This window comes from Lolium rigidum, chromosome 1 (assembly GCF_022539505.1).
Source record: "Lolium rigidum isolate FL_2022 chromosome 1, APGP_CSIRO_Lrig_0.1, whole genome shotgun sequence".
NCBI lineage: Eukaryota > Viridiplantae > Streptophyta > Magnoliopsida > Poales > Poaceae > Lolium > Lolium rigidum.
The window spans coordinates 58,674,798-58,698,431 of record NC_061508.1 but is presented as its reverse complement, the minus strand read 5'-3'; the positions used below and the strand labels follow the sequence as shown (position 1 = coordinate 58,698,431).

General features: G+C 42.4%; 2 protein-coding genes across 3 annotated transcripts; one reads left to right on the top strand and one right to left on the bottom strand.

Annotated features, from left to right (window-relative positions):
- Positions 1–363: 363 nt before the first annotated feature.
- LOC124685391 (probable glutathione S-transferase DHAR2, chloroplastic) lies at positions 364–13,341 on the bottom strand. 2 transcript variants are annotated; one of them, XR_006997425.1, is made up of 8 exons: positions 13,094–13,341; positions 11,829–11,919; positions 11,581–11,724; positions 11,107–11,224; positions 9,954–10,094; positions 9,148–9,248; positions 2,290–2,415; positions 364–548 (listed from the first exon to the last, which is right to left on the bottom strand). XR_006997425.1 is itself a non-coding variant. In XM_047219732.1 (7 exons), the coding sequence occupies exons 1-6, from the start codon at positions 13,302–13,304 to the stop codon at positions 9,162–9,164; spliced, it is 792 nt and encodes a 263-aa protein (XP_047075688.1). In that variant the 5' UTR covers positions 13,305–13,341; the 3' UTR covers positions 364–548; positions 9,148–9,161. The 2 variants fall into 2 exon arrangements, 1 of the variants encoding a protein (XP_047075688.1); XM_047219732.1 differs by lacking the exon at positions 2,290–2,415.
- Positions 13,342–19,891: 6,550 nt separating this feature from the next.
- Positions 19,892–20,817, top strand: LOC124673725. The gene has a single exon (XM_047209766.1). The coding sequence runs from the start codon at positions 19,947–19,949 to the stop codon at positions 20,520–20,522; it is 576 nt and encodes a 191-aa protein (XP_047065722.1). The 5' UTR covers positions 19,892–19,946; the 3' UTR covers positions 20,523–20,817.
- Positions 20,818–23,634: the final 2,817 nt, after the last annotated feature.

Below are 23,634 nucleotides of genomic sequence, written 5' to 3'. Positions count from 1 at the left end.
AATGGGTTTAGCGCCAGAATGTTACAGGACATGATGGAGAAAAAGAACAGTAACGGAAAATGTAGCACCTCAGATTCATGCCAGAGTGACTGTTTATCTTGGATAAATATACTTGGAAGCCAATAACTACATCCCAGCAGGAAGGTACCTCAAAGTTGTGGGACATGGCCTAGGATAAGAATGCTCGAAATAATTACATGCTTGGCTTTAATACTCGATGATTCTGCAACAAACTCAATTCAGGAGACTACTTATTTACAATGAAATATATGGATTAACGAGTTCACTTTTCATCAGATCACCAAAAGTTTGGTCCGTAGCACAGCTTATAGATTTGGCAAGTATTTTTGTAATAAACAGTGGGACAATGGAGACATGCATGCCTGTTTATTTATACATTTAAACAAAACGGGCTCCGTGACAAGTTACAATTATATACCATTTAAAGCTTTACAATGAAAAATTTCGGTAAATGCCCGCAGCTCACTCATATACAAGGAAAAAAAATTGGGAACCTCCTCAGAGATCTTCTGATAGCAATCTCTCACCTTACAAGGAAGAAAGGTAACAGTATAAGCAACTGAGAACAGCATGTTGATTTTAAGCAAAGAGTGACAGCACAGCTCTTAAATGCAAATAGTTGAATGGCAGATTCACACTTCCCTATAAACATACACTACCAGCTAGAATGGAGTATCCATGGTAGGTGCAGTTGAGGAAGACAAACAAGATCATACTCTGGCGGCAGGTTCAAAAAAACATCGTCATTTGAGCAGACTTCCTTAATAGCAGTCAATCAATCATACTCCTAGATCATATCCTATCAATATACACATTCATACTCTGGCGGCAGGTTCAAAAAAACATCGTCATTTGAGCAGACTTCCTTAATAGCAGTCAATCAATCATATGGAGTAGATCATATCCTATCAATATACACATTCATGTTTAAGCACCACTGAACCATTTTCGCAGCAGATAGCTAACACTTACGTAAATCAAAGTTGCTAACTATCATGTGCAGTCTCGCTGCAATATTGTTACGAGTAAAACCCAAGAAACGACAACTTACACAAAACAATAGATTTAGTGATTAACTGTATCACAAACTACTAGTTAATGTGCACCAAAGTCACCACCCAAGTCACCTCATAAAGATATGGGCTCCCCACAACCTGTTAATGGTGAATATTCTGTTTGTCATGATGACTTTTATTCTAATATCTGGGTTCGCAAATCATGGTGTGGATGCCGTGTTTGTATTAGAAAAAAAAGTCACTATGCAAAGGAACATGTACCACCCCAATTTCTCAATCCAAAATCTAGAATGGTAGAGATTGATATATTGATAAATGATAGTGGATAGTGAAACCGAAAGACAATGACTTTGTCCAAAAGACGGTTTCAGACTTTCAGTGCTTCTCGGTATGGTAACAACGCCATACTCGAGTAAGTATGTCCTAAAGAACTTTTACAATTTAGTGGAAGATGTTTCGGAAATACAAAAATCAACTAGAATGATTTCACTTGCAAACTTTGATGGAGGGCATCCAAAAAGTGCAAAAAAAATATTGTATGAAATTAAGGCTTGGCCAAAGGGAAACTTGGTGTTTGCATAGTTACACTAGCATTTTTTTTACTGTACAATTGTGCATGGCATGTTCTATGCAGTATAATTTTTGGTAAAAGGTGCATCTGTTAAATGGTCCTGATTATTCTCCCCTGTGGTCTTTCACCCACACTTGTCAAAACTGGGATGAAACTAATGTCGGTTTAAGATATTTATATGACCATGAAAATGGCCGTGGTCATGGCAAAGTAACTGATTAAATCTTGTTGGTAATAGTTTCATGTATTCATCTATTTATGTGCTTATATATAATGTTTTTCTCATTTAACTTGTAGATTTTACACTTTATTTCAGATGAACATAGATTGCAAGCACAACAACCAAAGGCTCCCCCTAATAAAGCAAAGACTAGGATATCTCAAGCTGCAAGTAACACACCTAAATCAAAAGCTTCCCCCTCTGTATCTTATTATTAAGCTGTTTTGTAGAATCCTTAATATACTCCATAAAATGCTCCATACTAAGGGAAGACTTTGATTTAATTGTGTTAATTGCAGCTTGAGATATCTTGGTCTATGCTTCTGCTTTAGGGGAGCCTTGACATTGTTGTCCTCGCAAAGGCATGTTCATCAATCTGTAAGTTTCATAAGAGAAGCATTACATATTCAACACGTAAATAAATACATGAAATTAATACCAACAAGACTTCATGGGTTTACCTTGTCAAGATCACGCCCATTTTCATGGTCATATAAATCTCTTAAACCAACATCCCAGTTTTTCATAAATGGGGAATGGAGAAAAATCAGAACCATTTAATGGGGCACATTTTCCCAGTAATTATACTGCATAAAGAACATTGAAAATTGTTGGAGAAATACATACAATGCACAATTGTACAGCTGAAAACTAGTACAAGCACCAAGCTTCCCTTTGGTCAGTCCTTATTTCATTTCTTCCCTCTTTGGATGCCCTCCATCAGAATTCGCAATGTGAAAGCATTTCAATTGACTTTCGTATTTCCGAAACATCTTTCGTTAAATCGTAAGCATTCTTTGGGACATACTCGAGTATGGAAATATTTATCGGATCAAGAAGCACTGAAACAGTCATTGTCTTTAGCTTTACTATCCACAATATCATTAATCAATTTATTAATCTCTATCCTTCTAGATTTAGGATCGAGAAACTAGAGTGGTACATGTTCCTTTGCATAATGAGTTTTTTGCCTAACACATCCATACAACGATTTACTAACTCGAATATAGAATAAACGGCATCATGACAGAAAAATGTTACCATTAACAAGTTGTGGCCCTATCTTGTATGACAAATCTTTGTGCCGTAGAATAACAAAATGCTCAACCGGCTCCAAGACAAGCCAAATAACCACACACCCAATACATCAATTTTTAACATGAAACAAACACGGGATCTTATGTGGGCCCAGGTGGAGATCCCACGTAAACGATAAAAGCTGTAGTTTTGTGATAGTTTATCATCAAACCTTTAGTCTTGAAAAAACTACAAGTAATATTGTTATGCAGAGTTATCATAGTATCCTATTACCGTAACACTATTTTCTTTTTATATATGAAGTGCACGGAGCTCATGCAATTGTTTGCGAAGAAATGATGGACATATAGTAGCCTCTGGACTTTTGTAGGAGGTAGCACAAACAGTTTCACATAGCTTCCTACCTACTCCCTCCGGTCGGATTTAATCGACGCGGAGGGAGGCCTGTACGTGCACAACAGTTAGGGTAGGTGTGCGTCAATTTTTTGGGACCAGAGGTAGTATATATTTCAGAATTAAAGCCGCTATTCAACACTCAAGTGGAGGAGAATAACCCTTAACGATACTAACTTTCTCTTCCATTATAACACAATTTTTTTTGGAACAGTAATATCTGAGCACCTTGATTCAGCAGTTTCACTTACAGTTTTACGCTTGAGCCCCATTCACCCAGTTCCACAAATCCTTGCTAGCATCCAGTTTTATGGAACCCGTCAGAATTTGGTTGTTTGTGTGCTATTTCGATGGAACAAGAGACCTGATGGTCATTAAAGATGCAGATATCATAAACTTCATGAAAATACTACAACCATTTGGCTATAGGCGAGACAGTGAATCTCGAAAAAAGAACGCAATGAAGTGGGTTTCAGGATTGCACAGGCCTTGAGATTCAGAACCTTGTTTCCAACCGCCTCCCTGACCAAGCAATTCTCTTCAAAAAGAATAATAAGTATTCTATTGCAGAGGAATATGTTATTCAGACTGCAATTACATTCTTATTCCCTGAGATGAAATGATTGTTCTGGAAGTTGGCGCAATTCGGAAGCCTTCACAAAGAAACGTTTGAGGAACTATGTATTTGCATTGCACCTTAAGAGGTATAGGGATAATAGAACCTTAATGGGAATCATCATATGCAACAGGTAAACACAATAATGATGTACTGAGGGGGACAGACCACAAGCTATGCTGGCACCAATCCTGGCAGTAAGAGATGTGCACTAGGATTGCCATGCAAGGCATACATAAATACATCCTTTACTGAATTAGAAACATAGGTAACAAAATGGTGAAATTAACTCTTCTTTAAGAGTAGTTCTCATACAGATTTAAGTTTGCCCTGAGTCCCTCATGTTCTCTTACCATGACTAACTCCAGAATTCCTACGAGATTTGCTTAGAGTTCTTAATGAGAAACTCTTGGTCTGCCACTAAAATGTAGTCCAGTTCTCGGTATGCCACCAAAAATTTGTCCTGCCTGGATTTACCATTTCAATTAGTTGACCAATCATTGGCCGTTAAGTTTGATAGCTGAAAAGACCATTTCACCCCTGGTTCTTTGAACTTGTTAGTAGAATTATTATCTTTCAACTTTACTAGTATTGTTCCTAATGTCAATATGTTATGAAGCTGCGAAGGGCAGGGGAAATATATCTCTTTTACTCGTTACCATGTTCAAAACGGTCATTTTTCAGTAGTGACTTCACAGTCAACTGATAGGAGGTGGCAGATCAAGAATTTTCACCCTGGAGTGTAGTCTCAGCAAATACAACCAGTTGTAAGGGAGAATATCAACTCTGACTAGGGAATTACCAATTTGCAGAATGCATTGACCAGGATACCGAAGAAGGAAAGCACATGCATACAAAAAACTTAAATGACGAAGTCAAAGGCGGTCCACCAAGCAAACAGACCCACTAGGGAAGACTCCAAGTCCATGGTCCACCATAGACTAAATTTGACTAAAATGTCCCCACCTTAACAATCCATCAGCAGGTTCTTTTGTACATGGGCTTGAGCCTATATGAGGCACACTATGGCTCCCTATAGTTCACCACTCATTTGAACATAATTCCCACCTCTCCTAGGTGTGGCCTAAGCTTTTCAGAGGGAGATCCAAATTTGACTAAAATGCCCCCACCTTAACAATCCATCGGCATGTTCGTTTGTACATGGGCTTGAGCCTATATGAGGCACACCATGACTCCCTATAGTTCACCACTCATTTGAACATAATTCCCACGTCTCCTAGATGTGGCCTAAGCTTTTTGGAGGTGACGCCTCTTGTGTCGAAGGCTCCTCCAGTCCTCCATCGGCTAGAGAGGAAGCTTCCCTAAGAACATGTTTGCCCCATTGCCAAAAAGCCTTCCATAGGCGCAGAGCTGACCATCCCGATTGAGCTTGAGGCCACACCCATTGATGGGTTGACGCCCTTCTCCTCATGGGGCACAGCTGAACTAGGTTAATATCACTGTGACATCTTTTATCTCTTAATAGGAGTCCCCCACTAACTCATTTTCCTGAATTCTCCTGCGTCCACGTCACTTCCTATCTCTCCACGTGGTGCATCAAGCGTTGCATCCCGTCTGTGGTCGTGCATGACTCTCCCGTGTTTTCTCGACCGGGCGTCCCGTCTGTTTTGATACATGGGCTGGGCTCTCCATGTGCTGGACGAGGCATGCCCGAGTGCCCCACATACTCTCTCCCCATTCTCCCTCAAAAAAAAAAAACTCTCCCCATTCCCGCTGTAAAAAAGGTCGTCCGCTGTCTGTTCGTCTTCCAGTCCGCCGCCGCGACCAACGACCTTCTCGCCACAAATGATCTACCACCTTCTCCCCACAAATGCTCTTGAAAGCTGCACGATGGATCTCACGATTTCATCATCATTGTCCTCCAAACACGCACGAAACTGCTCAGATAAACTCACCAGCTGCCGCCTCCATGTTTAAAAAGCTACCCTCGACAACCAGCGCGGCCGCCTGCTCGCGATGTCTTGCACCAGCCTTCACTTTAGTATCTGTCCGCTCCAGATTTTCCTTCTCTTTTTTTTACTATCCTCTCTCTCATGTTTGTCAATTGTTAGGTTGCGCTCCAAATCTGCTCGACGTTTTGCCTCCCCGTGATTTGGTTGGATTTTCATTGCATTGAGCCTCCTGCTCACTCAAGGCCACTCCGATTTAATTTGGATTTCCGATGGTTTGTTGTTCCATCCGTTGTTGATCTTCCACAGTCCCTAGGTGTTCTTGATTTATTTGTTTACCTCGGTTTTATTCTTTCAGATTGTATTTTAACATGATATGTTAACTGTATAATCAGGCTGTCATCATCTTTGTAGATCTGGTCCGAAGAAATATCATCGAATCCAACTAGGATATTTCTAGCTGCTGAACTACCAATCGGCTGGGCAGCTACTTGTGGCTTCTAGCATCTATTGGGCAACTTGTCAACAGTTCTTTTTTCGTCAGAATCCCCACTGTGATAACATTTTACATTTCTGATGTCAGGACAACGTTTTATCTTTGATGACACTTTGCTATCCTGTTTTACGTTTGATATTTGATATACATTCTACATAAGGATGACGCTTTGGCTGGGCACCAATCTGAAATGGATATACTCTACCGATTTAACTACAAAGGCTATTCTGAACTGCCTAGATTGCCAACAGATGTTGGATGAAATGGGTGAGAGATTTTTTACTCTACTGGATCAAGCAAGTTGATAAATTAATTTGACCGATTCTAACTCAACTGTTGTAATTTATTTTCCGACAAAATAGTATGGCAATTTTTTTGCAGTATTAATAATTTCCCGTTTTGCACCAGATATGTATAGCATTGCGAGATATGTACAAGATAGTATGAGCAAGGAATCTTTGATATCAGGTAGGTGCTAATCCTTTCTTCTCCCACACATTTTTCTGATAACATTTCAATTCTTTGTGACATGAAACTCCGGTAACATTTCCCTAATATTTCCTATAGTGTTTGTAATAAATTTTAGAGAGAGCAAAGAAAATTGGTTTGCTGACAAGTTATCTGGTCAGTTGAGGACTTCATGTAACGTTTGTGTCATTCGAATTTGGCTGCTGCAAATTGTATTTTTGTATGACACGCCACTTCAGGTTGAAGTTAGAATAAACAAATGTAATTGTCTTCTCCTTTGTAGGATTTTATTGGTATAGGTTTGTGTAAAGGGATGTTGCACAAGTTGTCTAGCCGGACAAACAGGAAAAGGGAGAAAGCAGAAGAAAATTAACTTATTTTACCTGAACATGTGACCATATTGCGTTCAGAATTTCATGGTTCTTTTTTCTTCTTGGAGGTATGCTATTCTGTCACTATGACTATATTGCGCTCAGAATTTCAGATATAGTTATTTAGCAGTAATTCAGTTATTAAAATAAATTCTGTAGAAGTAATGGTCAGTTGTTAAAATAAACTCAGTTTTCTGCACCAAAGTGATATAGCTTAATTGTTTCCGCAAGTTGTGAGCAAAGTGTCTTACTTTCTTTCGTAGAACTGCAGTCTTATGTCAAGTTTGCTGCCTTCTGATAAGACACACATCATGTACTTTCTTTTATAATGGGTTTGTTTTACTTCCAAATGCAACCGATCTATTTATTCTCAGTATTGTTGTGTCTTACATACTAACAAATGTAGAGAAAACGAAGTTGGACTTCAGATCTTGGATAGGATTATCATTCTATTGTGTATTTTTGAAGCAGCACAATGTTGTGGAGGAACAGCTCCACCGTGTTGCTACAATGTGGACAACACAAATGTTGAAGGAACCGCTTCAACATGCTGCGCTAGATATCGCTCTAGGGGCGTAAGCTAGATATCGCTCTAGGGGCGGGGCTGTCAAGAGTTCAATCCAAAACTCTCAACACACAAGATCTAGTCCAAGATCTAAGACAGAACACAAGGTTCTATTTATTTGATAGGTAGGGGTACATAGTCCGATTTCACAGGTAGAGATTGGACCTCTATTTATAGGCTGCATGAGCCTTCACTACTTAGCCCAACTCACAACTAGAGTGTTTTAGAGAACACTACATAAGCTAGGAAAAGAAACACACACAACCTAGTTACAACTCATAGCTAGAACACTCTAGAAACCATTACAACACTATAGGACCAAACTACCTAGAATATAATAGAAGTGTGTAGAAGCTACTACTAGATTTTAGTTGGTTCTATTTTATTTTATTTTCTCTTCTGTCCCTCATCAATTTTCCTGAAATTATTTTATTATACTCCCCCCGATCCAGAAAAAGAGTCGGAAAGGCATTTTTGCAAAAACATCCTTATGCTTTTTATTTCGTCAACCCGCACTCCCCCACTCAATGAACCAAACGCGAGAGCTGATCCTCACATGCATGTTCGCATGTGCCGTGAAACCCAACGCCCCCAACTCGATCCCCTCTAAGATCTTGAAGTCACTAGTGGTCGCGCGCTGCATCGGCAGCCGATGGAGTCCTACAGGCGGCCGAGCTCCATAGATCAGAGCTCTCCTCCCCTTGGGGGCAGCTTGGGCCGGTGGTTTGGGGAGCGAGCGACCTGGCTGGGCGAACATGCGGCGGCGAGCAGACACGGAGGTCAGCGCGGTGGGTGGTCAGCTCGAGCGGAGGCGAGGCAGGGGCGCAGGGCGGAGGCGAGGCGGGGGCGCATATATGAACTTTCGAGAATCATATATGAACTTCATCTTTTTACCAAAATCAACTTTTCAAATGCAATTTGAAAACCCTCACATGATTGTCATTTTCTTCTATAGCTAATAAATTATGATGTGCAATATAGATTTCCACAGCAACGCGCGGGGTATCATCTAGTTTGTGTTAGTTTACAGCGCCAAACATCACAGTCGTTGAGCACGCACTCCTACTTAATTGACAATCATATTCAACGCTTAATAGAGACCCCCTTCTCTTTTGTCTTTTTTGTTATAACAACATAACCCTAATCAGTTGAGAAAGTTCAAATCTGGCATGACAACCGCTAATTCATCAAATGGTTGGTGAAAAGCTAGCACTAAGCATCTCTTGGCTTAATGTAAATGAGGCACTTTCTTGCACTTAATCTCATGTTAGTACTCTGTCACCTCCGACAAGAATGCACCAGGTTCATGTATTATTTGTATGCATGAGTAATATTGCCAGTTTATAAAACCATGTGGCCTACCATATCATCATCATTTCAGCAAAGGCGAAATAATAACAAAAAGGTAGTCTTTTATTGCTTCTAAAGAGAGTGTACAGTGCAGTTTATCTGGATTTCTTACTTTACATCTGTAACTTAACCCATGACTTTTGGGCGCCATCCAGCAATGACATCCTCTGGCAGAGCCCGAGTGTTCACAAATGAATCCATTGCGAAAACAGTCTGCAATAGAAAAGTCAAATGAGTTAAGATAGGATGTTCAAGGTCCACACACCTGAATAGTATGCCCAGAAGAACTTTACACACTAATAGAAAGATAGCAGGCCTAATATACCAATCTGTATTAGAAGCACTAATGCATTAATCTATCATAAAAAAAAGTACAGACAAAGTGCATGCCAGTTTTTCTAAGGGCTACTTGCAGTCTTGAACCATATAGTCAGCATAAGAATAGGCCATCATTACTTCTAAATAAGCAGGGCATGTGTATTATATGCCACTCATAATTAAGCATGGTCAATTGTTCATGTGAATGTCAAAATGACATAAACAACATTCGGGCATTATGTTACTGTATGCAGTTTGCCACAAAAATAAGTTTGTCTAATCGTATTTTTTATTAAACAGTGAAGGGCAGAGCACACATGCCATGAAACTACTCAAGAACTGGTATTTTTTGCTTAAGCAAAGGATAGAAAGACAACCTGGTTGCACCTTTGATAATACACTAGGTGAGAGATGGCATATGAATTTGTTCATTTTTGTATTATTAAGTACTCCCTCTGATCCATAATAAGTGCCAGGGCTTTAGTTCAAATTTGTACAAATTTATTTTGAACTAAAACCCTGACACTTATTATGGATCAGAGGGAGTACAAGATACCCCAAAAACAAATGTAAAGTTTCTTGTACAAGATAAGAACAAACCTTCATGTATGCTTTCACATTTGCAAGTGAATCTGGGACAGACCAATTCTTATAGTGGCCTAGAGCAATCTCCATGTGATATAATTTCGGAGCGAGAGAGAGATCAGCTCCAGAAATTGCTTCACCATTAATAAATGGTCCCTGCACGAAATGTCATCCATGATAAATATACAGTAAAATTCATCTCAGACAGGCATGTTAATACCGAAAACAAGTATGTCGATATAGAAGGTTCTTGCAAGGTAAGAAACAACATTATCAAATCAAATATAGTTTAAGAAGTTACATAATAAATTCATCTAACAAGCTAAGCTTATCCGAGTATCTTGACTTATACATTCCTAATGGGAGATTGAGCATAATTTCAACTTCCAAAGCAAATCCGATTTCCGCTACATATGGAGCAGGAGTTGGGGGATACAATAAGCACATGATAAAATCGCCGTAAAAAGATCTACTAAAAGAACGATAATGTTAAGCAAATATTACACCCTAAAACATAAGATGTGCAGATATAAAGTTGCTTGATAAGAGTGGGGCAGCAATGGCATTGTTCAAAAAAAATTTGAGGAAGGGCCAAACTACCAAACAACAGGCTGTGGACAAGCAACATCATCCACATCTGTATATCAAGCAGATCTGATCAAGTGAATAAAACTAGTAGCATAACTTCATATGGGTATGTTATATCGTCACTGTAATTTTAGATCAGCATAAGGTATCTGAACTATGAATATCAAACTCGAGTCTGACTTCACGAATGTACAGATTGGTAATACTCTCCTAGTATGATGACAAACAATATAAATAACACTAAGGATATATGAAATTAAGGCTTGAGACCTTGAGTATCCTACTTTAAGAGAGAAAGCAATATAAATCTAGTCATAGGCACATTAGAGCCACAAGAACACAACCGCCTGCTAGAGCTAAGAAAAAAAACAGCAGCTATGTCTAGCTAAGATTAAGTAATCATACGGTCATACTCATGGCACAATTCATGAGACTACTCATCTAATTGAAATAGCCATGTGGGCGGTGTGACTATGGCAAGTAGATAGCGCGACAACATTGCAGAAGTAGATATCCTTGCCAAACCAATACTAGTTAGACCATCTCCTCGAACATTGATATTGCCACTAAGCTCACTTACATTGTCTTTTAGATGACTGTCGAATGATGTTAGCTCGCTAAGAAGTGCCTGCTCTGTTCCATCGCTGGTGTCTTTGCTCTTGAGAAAACCAATAAAGGTGGAGAATATTTTTGACCCTCTGCATAGAAATTTGTGCAAAATTGTTAGTAGGGCAGGACTAACAGAAACGCCTTATAGTAAAAAAAAATACGATGGCCTTGAAGGAAATTCTAGAATTCTCAGTTACTTGGTAAGTTGGTAGCTACAGGTATGAGTACATATACACTACCGTGGGCCTTCCGGACACACACTCAGACCACTATTACCAAAAAATGCAGAGCCAAAAGTAACCAAAAAAAATGGGCAAAAGATATAATTGTGGACATCTTAGAGATATAATACAAGCATTTTCACTTTTCATCTCTAAATGGGATGTGACTACAGTTACTAATTTCATGTAATAACTGTTGGTGAGACGCTGGAAATACCACTTACACTGAAGCCTTTTCTGGCGGGGTAGCCAAGGATGGTTGAGGATACTTTTCTTCTAGTACTTGTGTTATAACATCGGAATCAGCGACCCATTTGTCCTCAAGCTTTACAATGGGCACCTTACCTTCTGGGTTAATTTTTAACAACCTGATGAAGTGATAAAACCGAATGATGGCCATGGAACTTTCAACAAAAGAAGACCCACTAATGATATGAATATCAAGGGTTAGTTTTCTCATCCAGATGCATACCAATCAGGTTTGTTAGTGAGATCGACTAGTTTTAAAGCATAAGGCAGGTTTTTCTCCTCTATTGTCAACAAAACTCTCTGCGTGAATGGACCTGCGACCAACATGTGAAATTTAACAGAATGATAAAAATGTTTCAACAATAGAACTAAAAATAATAATATATGCGGCGACTAAAATTATCAGTTGGGGTATCACCGCAGCAGTTCATGCTCTTGGATAGTAGGAATGCAAAGCTGCCTACATGTTATTCTTTTATATCATTCAGATGCCAATATAGTGGCCCTTAAACTTGCAGGATCAGTATATGCTATTTAAAAATTGATGGTTGACAAAAATAGACTGCATCAGCGATGTCTACTGTTCTAATAGCACTTGCTCTAATCAAGTGAAATTTGTAGTTATTACATTACAAACCCACAATAAAGCATTTACGTATTAATTTACAAACCCACAATAAAGCATTTACGTATTAATTTACACAAACTATGATTTGTCTCTGGACCTTCATGAAACCAACTAGTCACCCTTCTACATCGTCGATCAGTTTAAATGACATAAGCTGACAATTACTCGAAAACCAGTTCTAAGATTACTCTGTGTTTGAACTCTTAAATGTTCATGCTTATTAGGGACTTACGCAGCCAGATCCCAATAGTAAACTTTAGTAAACCGGAAAAAAAAAATCAAAGAAGTGCTAGCATACTTTGTAGTCCAGCAATTCTGCTTAGCAGAAAACTAAAATGGTGGTCGAAATAATTCTTAGCCTGCCAAACTACAGATTTAGTGCCAAAGTCATCAAGTCACGAAGATGAACAATTACCAAGAAAAAAAAAACGAATCAGCCCACTAGCTTGCAATGTTTATGTTTACATGTAGATCTTATGGACAAGCATTTGACACCTAAAACACAGAGATGACAACCCAAAGAAGCACACAACCCGAATACTGTTTGTCGCATTCTCCTTTCCTCCACGCGTCCACCATATGAGTATGTGAATCCAAAATGCAAAACCACAAGGAGTCCCAAACCAGAATGACACTGAACTTGAGATGACCAATTATCTGATACTCGGAATTGCAAATTTCCCCACTTCTCTTGCACAGCATGATTATACTTGTTTCCAAACCAAAATTAACGGAAATGGCGCCTAAAATCCTGCATTACCAAATACCAATGCCTCCGGTAGTCCGGGCCCTTGCATTTCTAATGCATAATATGAGAGAAATAAATCGCGCGGTCGGACACAAAGATAGAGAGCGCTTACAGTCGCCGAGGCGGTCGGGGACGGTGATGGAGGCCTTGGCGCAGACCTCGAGCGGCTCGGCCGAGGCGCGGGCAGCGAAGGCGCGGCGCGCCGGCGAAGCGCGGGCCGGGAGGAGGCGGCGGCCGCGGCGGAAGGTTGTGGCGAGGAGGGTCGAGGAGGAGCCGGTGGTCGTGGCGGTGGCGCAGGTGGTGGTGCGGAGGAGAACGGCCATGGCTAGCTCGTCTGGGTTGGTTCCCTGGGGTGAGGCGGCGGCGCGCGAGCTGTGGGAGCAGAGGTGGAGGTGGAGGCGGAAGCTTATCTCAGCGGCAGCGGGCGTGGTACGTGCGCTCCCGTCGGCTTCCGGTGCGTCTCCGTCTGGAGAAGCTTCTCGTCGCGGGTTCACCGTGCAACTGTTTGGGTGCTAGGCGTGGAGCAATTGAGCCTGTTGCAGCCCATCAATAGGGGTCACTAAAATTTAGACCCATTAGGCTTTTTTGGTTTCTTAACACGTACTGGGCTACCTAATAAATTATTGGGCTTTGTTCATAAAAACAAAATATTTGGCTTTGTGACCTTCCCAAAGGCCCACTGGGTGCAGGCTGGGTGCTCTAGTAGTCTAGCACTCCGTACTGACTTTGTCGTAAGCAAAGCATCTGCGGGTTTGGATCTTTTGTATTTTATAAAATACATGGATTACATGGAACAATTTGCAAAATATATGTAGACATATGTGGTATTGATTGTCTAAAAAATACATAGATTATATGAAGTACTTTGCCATGCAAGATAAGTGTACTCGTCAATTGGGCAACAACAGGGCCCATTTCCCAATCCCGTTGGTTAATTCACCTATTGGATAGTTTTTCATCTTCGTGGTGCTCTTATTGGAGGCAAAATCCTCCGCACCAGGTAAGGCGGGGCTAGGTTTAGGATACCACTATCCTGGTAACAACAAATTCCCCATTAGGCATCTAACATGTGGGACCATGGTACTAGAGAGTAGTAAAATATCCAATATATACTTGTAACCCTAAACTCCCACACGGACACCCCATCCTCACTCCCCTCGTCTCTCTTTAGCAGCCGTTGCCGCAATATACGGATGTGCAACGCGAACCCATCTCCCTCACACACACCGCAATCTACACTCTCCATTCCTCTTCTTCACCTCGATGTCCCGTTGACATCACCTGCTCCTCTCATTCCCATCGTTGCCCCTACTTGAGAAGTGCAGCTTTTTTTGAGCTCACGGATGGTTGCTAAAGCGGGTATGGGGAACCGATGGTTATTTCCTTACCCGGTGGGAATGGGAATGGGGATGGGGATGATAGAAGAACTAGTTCCATGATGGTTAATGGGGATGAGGACGATAACAATTTTGTAGCACGAGAATGGTTATCGTTGAGCGATAACCGGTGGTTAGCGTCCCCGTTGTCAAATTGAGTACCCAGCGATGCAGCGTGCGGTGCAGTATTAGTATAGTATAGGACAAATTATGTGTTCAGGGCCGGCCCTGACCCATGGCCAGCATGGGCAAGCGCCTAGGGCCCAAGCCAGGAGGGGGCCCAGGATCACGTCTTCCCTTTTACTATGTTTTGAAAAAAAATAGCACAGGTGACAGACCCAACGAATACAATCACGTAAGCTATCCCCGATCGGTCCATCACATCAAGAGCAGTTCCACAATTACATGAGCAAGGCAGCGTGCGATTTCCTAAAAGAAACAACTACAGGACGACTAAGGCCTGGATCGATTGTTCATCTGTCTCGTAGTACTTGTGTGCCTCGTCGAGTCGCCCCGAAGCTTGGTTCCTCGTCCTGATAGTCATACGCGGTGTTGCTTCCTGCTCCATCGCCTCGCCGATCGGCAGCTGGTCAAGTCCATCGGGAGTAAGGACTTCGCAATCCCAAGGACTTCACAATCACGCCGAGTCGTCTGCACGTACGCCCCCTGCCCATGATCCAGCTAATCCTCCAGCTAATCCATGATTTAATCCCTCAATTAGGGTTCTAATTATATGAAAATATCTTCGTCATTATGGGTGTTACAATTTTCAAAACAATCATTTGGTGCTGCAAAAAGAAATAAGCCAAAGTGAGATCATCAATTTATTCAGTTGTAAAGGGGTGCTTTAAATAAGTATTTGAGGTAATAAGTCATTGTAATTTGGTTTTATTTGAGACAAATAAACTAGTAGGAAATACTTTTTATATTTTGCTACTTTTTTAATTTCTATTGTAATATGACATTGCTAAAGTGAAATTATTTAAAGAGATTTGAGTGTGTGCTTAAATTTTAATTGTTAACTTTTAACAAGTAAAAGTAGGCACATATATATTTTTACATAACTAGTTATGCTTACATATATATTAGCTTTGAGGGCATATACAATCTAAGACGCTTAGAAAAGCCACATTGTACATGGCAAGAGGCCCTTTTGTCGACTTTGCCCAAGGGCCTCGAAAAGTATAGAGCCGGCCCTGTATGTGTTCACTACTAACCAAAGTACTCAATTCAATTGGGGTTGTTGCTGACCCATACCACATAGTTCCAGCAACTACGAAAGCTGCAAAAAATACAGCAGCGATACTACTGGAAAGTACAGTTTCAATATTGCCCATACGTAATCCTTTGTATAGACGTTGAGGCGGACGGACACTAAGATGGAATAAGCCCGCTAATATACCCAACGTACCCGCAGCAATGCATAAATGTACAACAAGTTTCTCAGGTACAAAGTAGAATCGTCTAAAGCTATCGAGATGGGATATGGTTTGAAAAATGTCGACGCAAAAAGTGCAAAGAAGAAAATGGGTCTGATGGACGGTTCTTAAAAATATTTTGCATTAATCTATACCTAATAATAAAGGAGCTAAGGTTTCTGCCAAAATTTTCGTCCAATTTTTCTTTGAACCGTTTTGCCCTCCCACCAAATCGCATAATACTTCACATTGCCACCGTACCGTTTCGTTTAGTTTTTCTTTTGCGCTATCTACCGGCTCGTCTTGCCTCCGTGCTCGCGTCACCATGGGCCACAAGCTGCGATGGCCGCTGCTGGGCTAGCTTCGCATCGAACCCACCTTAATCTAGCCTAACGATAGCTAAAAATATTCTTAAATTAGTACCACCTCGCTTCATTAAATAGAGTTTCAGCAGTTTATATACGCAGGTTTTCTGGATATCCACAAGCCTCCAAGGAACAGAAAGGAAAAATCTCATCGAGATTCGGTAGCGCACCCCATCGGTGGCGGCAGTGGTGTGCTCAAGTGAGCGGAAAGACTCGGGATCTGAATCTATACCTAATAATAAAGGAGCTAAGGTTTCTGCCAAAATTTTCGTCCAATTTTTCTTTGAACCGTTTTGCCCTCCCACCAAATCGCATAATACTTCACATTGCCACCGTACCGTTTCGTTTAGTTTTTCTTTTGCGCTATCTACCGGCTCGTCTTGCCTCCGTGCTCGCGTCACCATGGGCCACAAGCTGCGATGGCCGCTGCTGGGCTAGCTTCGCATCGAACCCACCTTAATCTAGCCTAACGATAGCTAAAAATATTCTTAAATTAGTACCACCTCGCTTCATTAAATAGAGTTTCAGCAGTTTATATACGCAGGTTTTCTGGATATCCACAAGCCTCCAAGGAACAGAAAGGAAAAATCTCATCGAGATTCGGTAGCGCACCCCATCGGTGGCGGCAGTGGTGTGCTCAAGTGAGCGGAAAGACTCGGGATCTGAATGGAAGAAAAGAACGAAAGGAGGCAGAGCACTCTGATGGTGGAAATTAAGCAGTCGAACTCGTCAGGAAATCGAAATCGGGACGCCTCCCCTGGTCACAGCCGCCGGGCTCGCCGCCTCCGGTCGGGCCAGCGCCGAGCGGTTCCTCCGGCCGTCGTCCCACGGGAGAAGACTCGCTGTGTTGGCGCGGCAAGAAGAGTACTGAGCCTCTCCTGCGTGGAAGCTCTGCGGATCTGATGCGGGCAAGCCTCGCTGTGTTGGCGCGGCAAGAAGAGGAATAGACTACTTGTGGCCCATGGCGAGAGACAGATGATGAGATGAAGCAGGGAACGGGAGGAAAGGAAGAGGGAGTGGCGGCGGTGGATGGAAACAGGGGAGGACATCGTGCGCTTGCAGGTCTGATGAGGGTGCTGGCTGCTGCTGGGCCATGGGCCTGTATTCAATCAATTGGATTCATCTCAGAAAAATAGCTTGCGTTCAAAACACATGGGTCGTACGGATATTTTATGTTGAATTGTCCCACATCGATTGCTTAAAATAAATTCTACCGGTTTATATACTCAAAGTTGCCTGAAATATCAGCAAGCCGGAATTAAGAAGAAATATAACAATTGGTCTGTCGGAAATCTATGCCATACATGAATGGAAGGATGGAAGTATTAAAGTAGCCTGGTGTGAGAGCGAACATGGGAGGTGGCGTTTTGGCTCATAGGAGCAAATGCTCCCATTATACAAAATAATTAAAAAATAATTTTAAAAATGTCAAAAAATTCTGACATAATTTTTTTGGTGTACATCGTGACATTCTTTGTTAGTGCACAAGTTTTCGTGGAGAAACAACATTTTATGTGGCGTGTACAAAAAAGACAAAAAAATGTCCTGTACGTAGTCGTGTTATAGCATCAAAATTTGTCTTTTTTACAGGAGCCACAAATTTTTTTAGTTTCTTTTGAAAACTTGTGCACGAACATAAAATATGTAGATGTACATGAAAATTTTTACTTTAGAATTTTTTGACACTTCAAAATGTAGATTCACATAGTGGGAGCAAATGCTCCTATGAGCCAAAGTGAATATCCCGCGAACATGGCCAATCTAAGGAGCAGATGGTGGGTGGGGCTGTTCCGCAAAGAAATTACCGGGATAGATGGTGAGGTGAGCGGGATGCGCGACGCCCCAGAGAGATAATTGATTGAAAATAAAATCAGCATTGATGCCCAAAATTTAACGTTTTTATAATATTTTTAGAACCATCATGAAATATGTTTTCGTATTATGAGCATTTAAATTTGTTGATGTTCATATTCTTTTGTATATAGTTGCTCAAACTTTAAAAGGTTTAATTTTGACTAAAAACTATAGGCATCTTAATTTGGGAAGGAGGAAGCAGTACCACGGGTGATCTTAGGAGATGCGAATCGATTGGTCTAGATTGGCGAACTTATTTATAAGGTTAACAACATGTATTTTTGTTCATGAATTTTCCTTTTGCAAGATTTGGAAAAAAATGGAGCAAGCGGTTATCTATTGCCATTCAACTTCCAGACTTCTTGATTTGTTTCGTGCAAATTTAAGAAAAGTACATTATTGTTAGAATCTATGTTAGGTTCTATTGTTTCGTGACCCTCTAGATTCCAGGATACTTACAACCGCGGTGCAGCCAAATATAGTTCTAATAAAATAAATACATACTCCTCTTAAAGATCTGAGTCAGAGTTTTTTCGCAAATGCAAGTGCTGCAGGGATAAATGCCACATGCCATAGGGGATACCTAATCTGAAAGCATTATAGCATCAGCATCAAGCTACATTAAGACGGTGCAACAATGTGAAGAACATTAGAACATACTGGTTGTCTATTGGATTTGTACCCGACCAGTTGAGTTTCACTCATGTGGAGGACCGGCGGTTGCATGATTTTTATATTGAGAAACAAGGGTTTCAGATTGGTGCAGTTTCGGTGGTGCTTTGGCGGTGGGATTGAGGCTTAGGCCCGCAAGAATAGTCAGGACAAATGGGACAAATCTGACTACAACACAAGCCGCGGCCAGCTCATCATTGTACAAGGATCAAGTTTTTCATGAATAGAGGAATACGTAACAACCGAATACCATGTTGGCACAAATGAGAAGTGTCATCAAGCATGCTATACTTGGCTGGAATGCTTTAATTTTAGTTTATCCCGGTGCAACGCACGGGCAATTTAATAGTTACAAAATAAATACTATGCATGTTTAGAAGATGTGGAAGCTTAGCCTAGGTTAGCTCAACTGATCTTGGGATACTTCGCGAGTTAAAAATAAAGGGAACACGGTGGATTCATCCATGTAAAAAGGATTTTCATTTAACATTGTATTTCCATAGACCCCTAAATTTTAAAACAGTGTAAACTCCGTAGGGTTATCGTGGTATCAGTTAATCTCAGCCATACTACGCCTAATTCCGAACAGGTATCGTTTAATCTTAGCCGTTCTTGTGTTTCAATTAGGAAAACATTTCGGTCTTGGGGGGTCTATGGAAGCACCAGCCTTTCAGTTATCCTTTATTTCTTCTAAAAATGATTTTTCATTTGTTCTTTTTTCTATTTCTTTTTTACATTTGAGGGTTGAAATATACTAAAAAAATACTGCAACTTTCATGGTTTTTTAGAAGTTATCAATGTAAACATATCTATACCTATACACAATGAGTAAGGACTCAAAAATGAAATACGAGGTGGTGTATCTTTTAAATGTGACGCCGTGGCAACGCACGGGTTTTGTGCTAGTAAATGTTAAATCCAGGAAAGAAAAGCGCATACAAATCCACACACTCCACCTTGCCTGGCACAGTCCGTCCCACTGACAAGCATGCCCACCGGAACTCACCCCCGCTCGTCCCTTTCCGTCGACCGTCGAATAAACAGCCGCGCATGCGACGCGGTGCCCAACTGCACAACAATCTCCGCTGACACTCGGGTCCCGCGTGCCAACTCGCCGCGGTGGGCCCGGACCGTGCCGTCACGAGGCGCCCAAGAGGTGGCAGTTGGGCACGAGGAGGCGCGCGCCGGAACCGCCTACCCAATAAAACCCTGTTCGCTCCCCTCCTCCGCGTGACAGAGAGCCCAGACAATACTCCGCAACCGCCCAAATCTCACCCCCAATGGACACCAGCGACGGCGGCGCCGCGGCGGCGGGGCTCGACGAGGCGGACGCGGCCTTCTTCTCCCGCAGCCGCCACCGCTGCTGCTGCTTCTCCGCGCCCTGGCAGTCCTCCTCCTCCTCGTACGCCCGCCGCGCGGGCGGCGCGGGGACGGACGGGGAGTGGTGGCACCAGGTCGGGGACGGCGGGGCGAGGGCGGGGAGGCGGCGGTGGTGGCGGCGCGGGGTGGACGCGTTCATGAAGGTGCGGGAGTGGTCGGAGCTCGTCGCCGGCCCGCGCTGGAAGACCTTCATCCGCCGCTTCCGCCGCGGCCACCACCGCCACGCCGGCGCCGGCGCCGCGGGCGGCAGGAAGCTCAACTACGACGCGCTCAACTACGCCCTCAACTTCGACGAGGGCGCCTGCAGCCCGGAGGACGGCGGCGCCGAGTACCCCGACTTCTCCGCCCGCTTCGCCGCGCCGCCGGGCTCCGTCAGGACATCCATGGAACTCGGCGCCCGCGACGCGCCCTCGCTCTTCCACCACCACCCGCCGCCGCACGCTCCCCCCACTGCCATCGCCGCCGCCAAGGGCTGATGATGACGGCAGCCGCGCGCACCCACCGATTTTTTTCCCCAACCAATGGTATAGTGGGACGGCGGAGGCGATAAGGCTGGGACGTCCCTTTCCTCCTCTTGGACGGATGGTGGATGGTGCCCATAGGTAGGCCGGTGGTGGTGTGGTGCTCGTCCAATTCTTTCGTTTTCTCCTCCTCCGTCATTGTACAAACCAAACAAAATACAACGCCGTATGCATCCGCGCCTGTATATATGATCACCATCGTCTGTCATCAACTTGTATATCGACCAGATAATTTGTAGATTTCTGTTATCGTCAGTCATGTTGCAATCGACACGGTATGACGAAGAATTCAATAGCTTTTTTTTCTTCTGTTTCACACGTCGAGGATTTCATTCATTCATTGCAAAGATATATATATCCTATAAAAGGAATATATCACTACTAATATAATCCAACTACTTGGGACAGCAAATCTGCCAGCTTTCATTCATCAATCAATTTATAAAGATATTACCAGAAGAAGAAGAAGAAAATCAGATGTAGTACTATTGCAAGAAGAAAATCGTGCTACTACTTACTCTCAAGAATGCTACAGTGCAACAACTTGAGACAGCAAACCAGCTAGCGCATTGGATGCTCTGCATAATGCTCTGTGATTGCAGTTTTAGGTCTCGCGGTGCCGATTCAATCGCCACTCGTCTCGTCTACGTGAATACTACGTGATTGATGCACCCCGTGAGATGGGATTTCGACGTTGCCGACACGGTTCGGGCGATCACATCTGTGCAGTTGCATCAATCTAGTGGCATATTAGAGCATGAATAGAGTACAGTGGTGTTCAGTTCGGGTTCTTGTATTTGTAATAAAGGTATTTTCAATGGGTCTTGAGTTTGGACAGTGACGTCTTCCTTGGCGTGGTTCGGCAGGTGGGTTGCGACGTCGCGTGCAACTGTCCGGTCCAAAACAAAGTGACAAGTTTACATGACTTGGACCTGTACTGCACCAGAGTGCTTCAGCAGATCGTGTCATTCTAAAGGCATGGCCAGTGCATAGCCCAGAGGTGTTGCCTCGCAGTTTTATCTTAATTCGGATGGTCCAAATTAAGTTCGGATAATGAGGTAGCCTTTTCATCAGGAAGCAGTCTCTTCAGCCATAAAGTAAAAACTGAGTGAAAATGTGAGAGATGTCGCGAGTTGTGACGTGCCGCTGGGTTGTTCAGAGGTAGTCTTGTAGACGTGGGTAAGTGGAGATGTCGCGAGTAGTCTCGTAGAGTGTGTGTGCCGCTGCCCTTCGAGGGTAGTGTGGGGTTGCACCATCTGGCGGTTGTGCCAGGGGTGCGTTGTACAACGGCCTTCTGGCCCTTCTTCTATGAACCAGATATATCTCTCCCTGACGTATCCTTGAAAAAAAATGTGAGAGAGAAAAATAAAAACCAAATCAGCTTTTGAGAGAAAGACATATTAATGAGACCATAACATGGCATGCATATGTCAAAAGTTTTATCCAATCCTAGTTAGACATCTGCCTCCATTGCTCATGCCCTAAGATCAATTTAAAACGATGAGGTGACATGTCAGGCCAATTTGTATGGCTATCTATTGGAATGGCCATGGTTTTATTGGATCGGGTGGTATAGATTCATCCTTCTCAGCTACACCCAAAACGAAAACACAAGTAATTTCACATGGCATGACATATTGTTCTTGCGTTTATGTTATTCATGTGTTTTTAATATTCATTAAACTATGATCCGAGTCGGTATGTCTGTGGTATGTATTTTTCGAATTCGCCACATGTTATAAACGCGGCAAGCAATAACGAAGAACGAAAAAAAATCACTGCATAGACGCAAGATTTTAACGTGAAAAACCCCTTCAACACAGAGGAGAAAAAACCACGGGCGTCAGCCAGCAAAATTTCATTATACCGGGGAGTGTTTACAGATGTCGTCGGTTATCTTATAATTTGATAAACTCTAGCCGGTGGTCTACAAGAGGTATATCTAGACGGTGCTATCGATCTCTACCGCAGGGGGCGAGGGCTATCGCCCCCCGCGCACCCCCCACCCCCCAGCGTCCTTGTTCTCCCAAGCCTCCGGCAACAGGCTTCCACTCCACTCGTCAGAAGTTAGCCTCCCTTTAATATTAATTTGTATCACAACATAACACCACAAGACACCGTTCATTTTCTGCAGAGATTAAGAGCAAATCAAATGAACATACCTGTAAAACAAAGCAGGGGATGCACCGGTTTGGATGTCAAGAGATCATGAGGATTGCATGGATATACTTGGATAGCCAACAACTGACAGACGATTCAGAAAACAACGGATCTGAAGAATCAAATATAGCAGAGACGTAATATTCCGATATTGATGTTAACATCCAACCAATCCTGTCCCCTTGCTGAATTTCCCAATGGAGCCTTGAGCATCTAAAATGGGGATGATGCGATTTGAGTACACGCACAAAACTCTGTCATTTTAAGTCGAACAGGTTAAAATATCAGTGAAGGAATACTCAAAACAAAAATGATCAGTGACAACAGCCAGCAAACTTTGCTAGGCCCCGTCATGTATGGGACAGTACGAAATTTGGCACCAATATTTTTTTTAATCGTAATCCACTGCTTTATTAAACGAGGCAGCGGTTACATTCGGACTGAATCACATCAGTAATTACATCAAAGTGAACAGGACTAACTAGGCTTAAAGCTTCTCTAGCACAATAATGTGCAGCTTTATTTCCTTCTCCACCAATATGAAGAAACTTGACCTCCTGGAAAGAATTGCATAGGAACTTCATTTGTTTTATAATGTGAGCCCCCATGAATCTTGGCTCTTTTTCCTCCCTCCACATATCCACAACCGAGATGCAATCAGTTTGGATGATAAGCTTTGGGATCCGAAGTCTCACAGCCGCCTCCAGGCCATCCCAACAAGCAAGTAACTCACTGACAAGAGGATCATCCACATGTGCATGCTTCCGACACCCCGTCTCTACAAACTCCGCTAAGTCGTTGCGAAGGACATAGCCTGAACCTGCTTCGCCTGTGCTACAGTTTAGATAACAATCAGTATTAATAAGAGACCAGCAAGCCAGAGGTCTCTCCCATTTTGCCACAACCT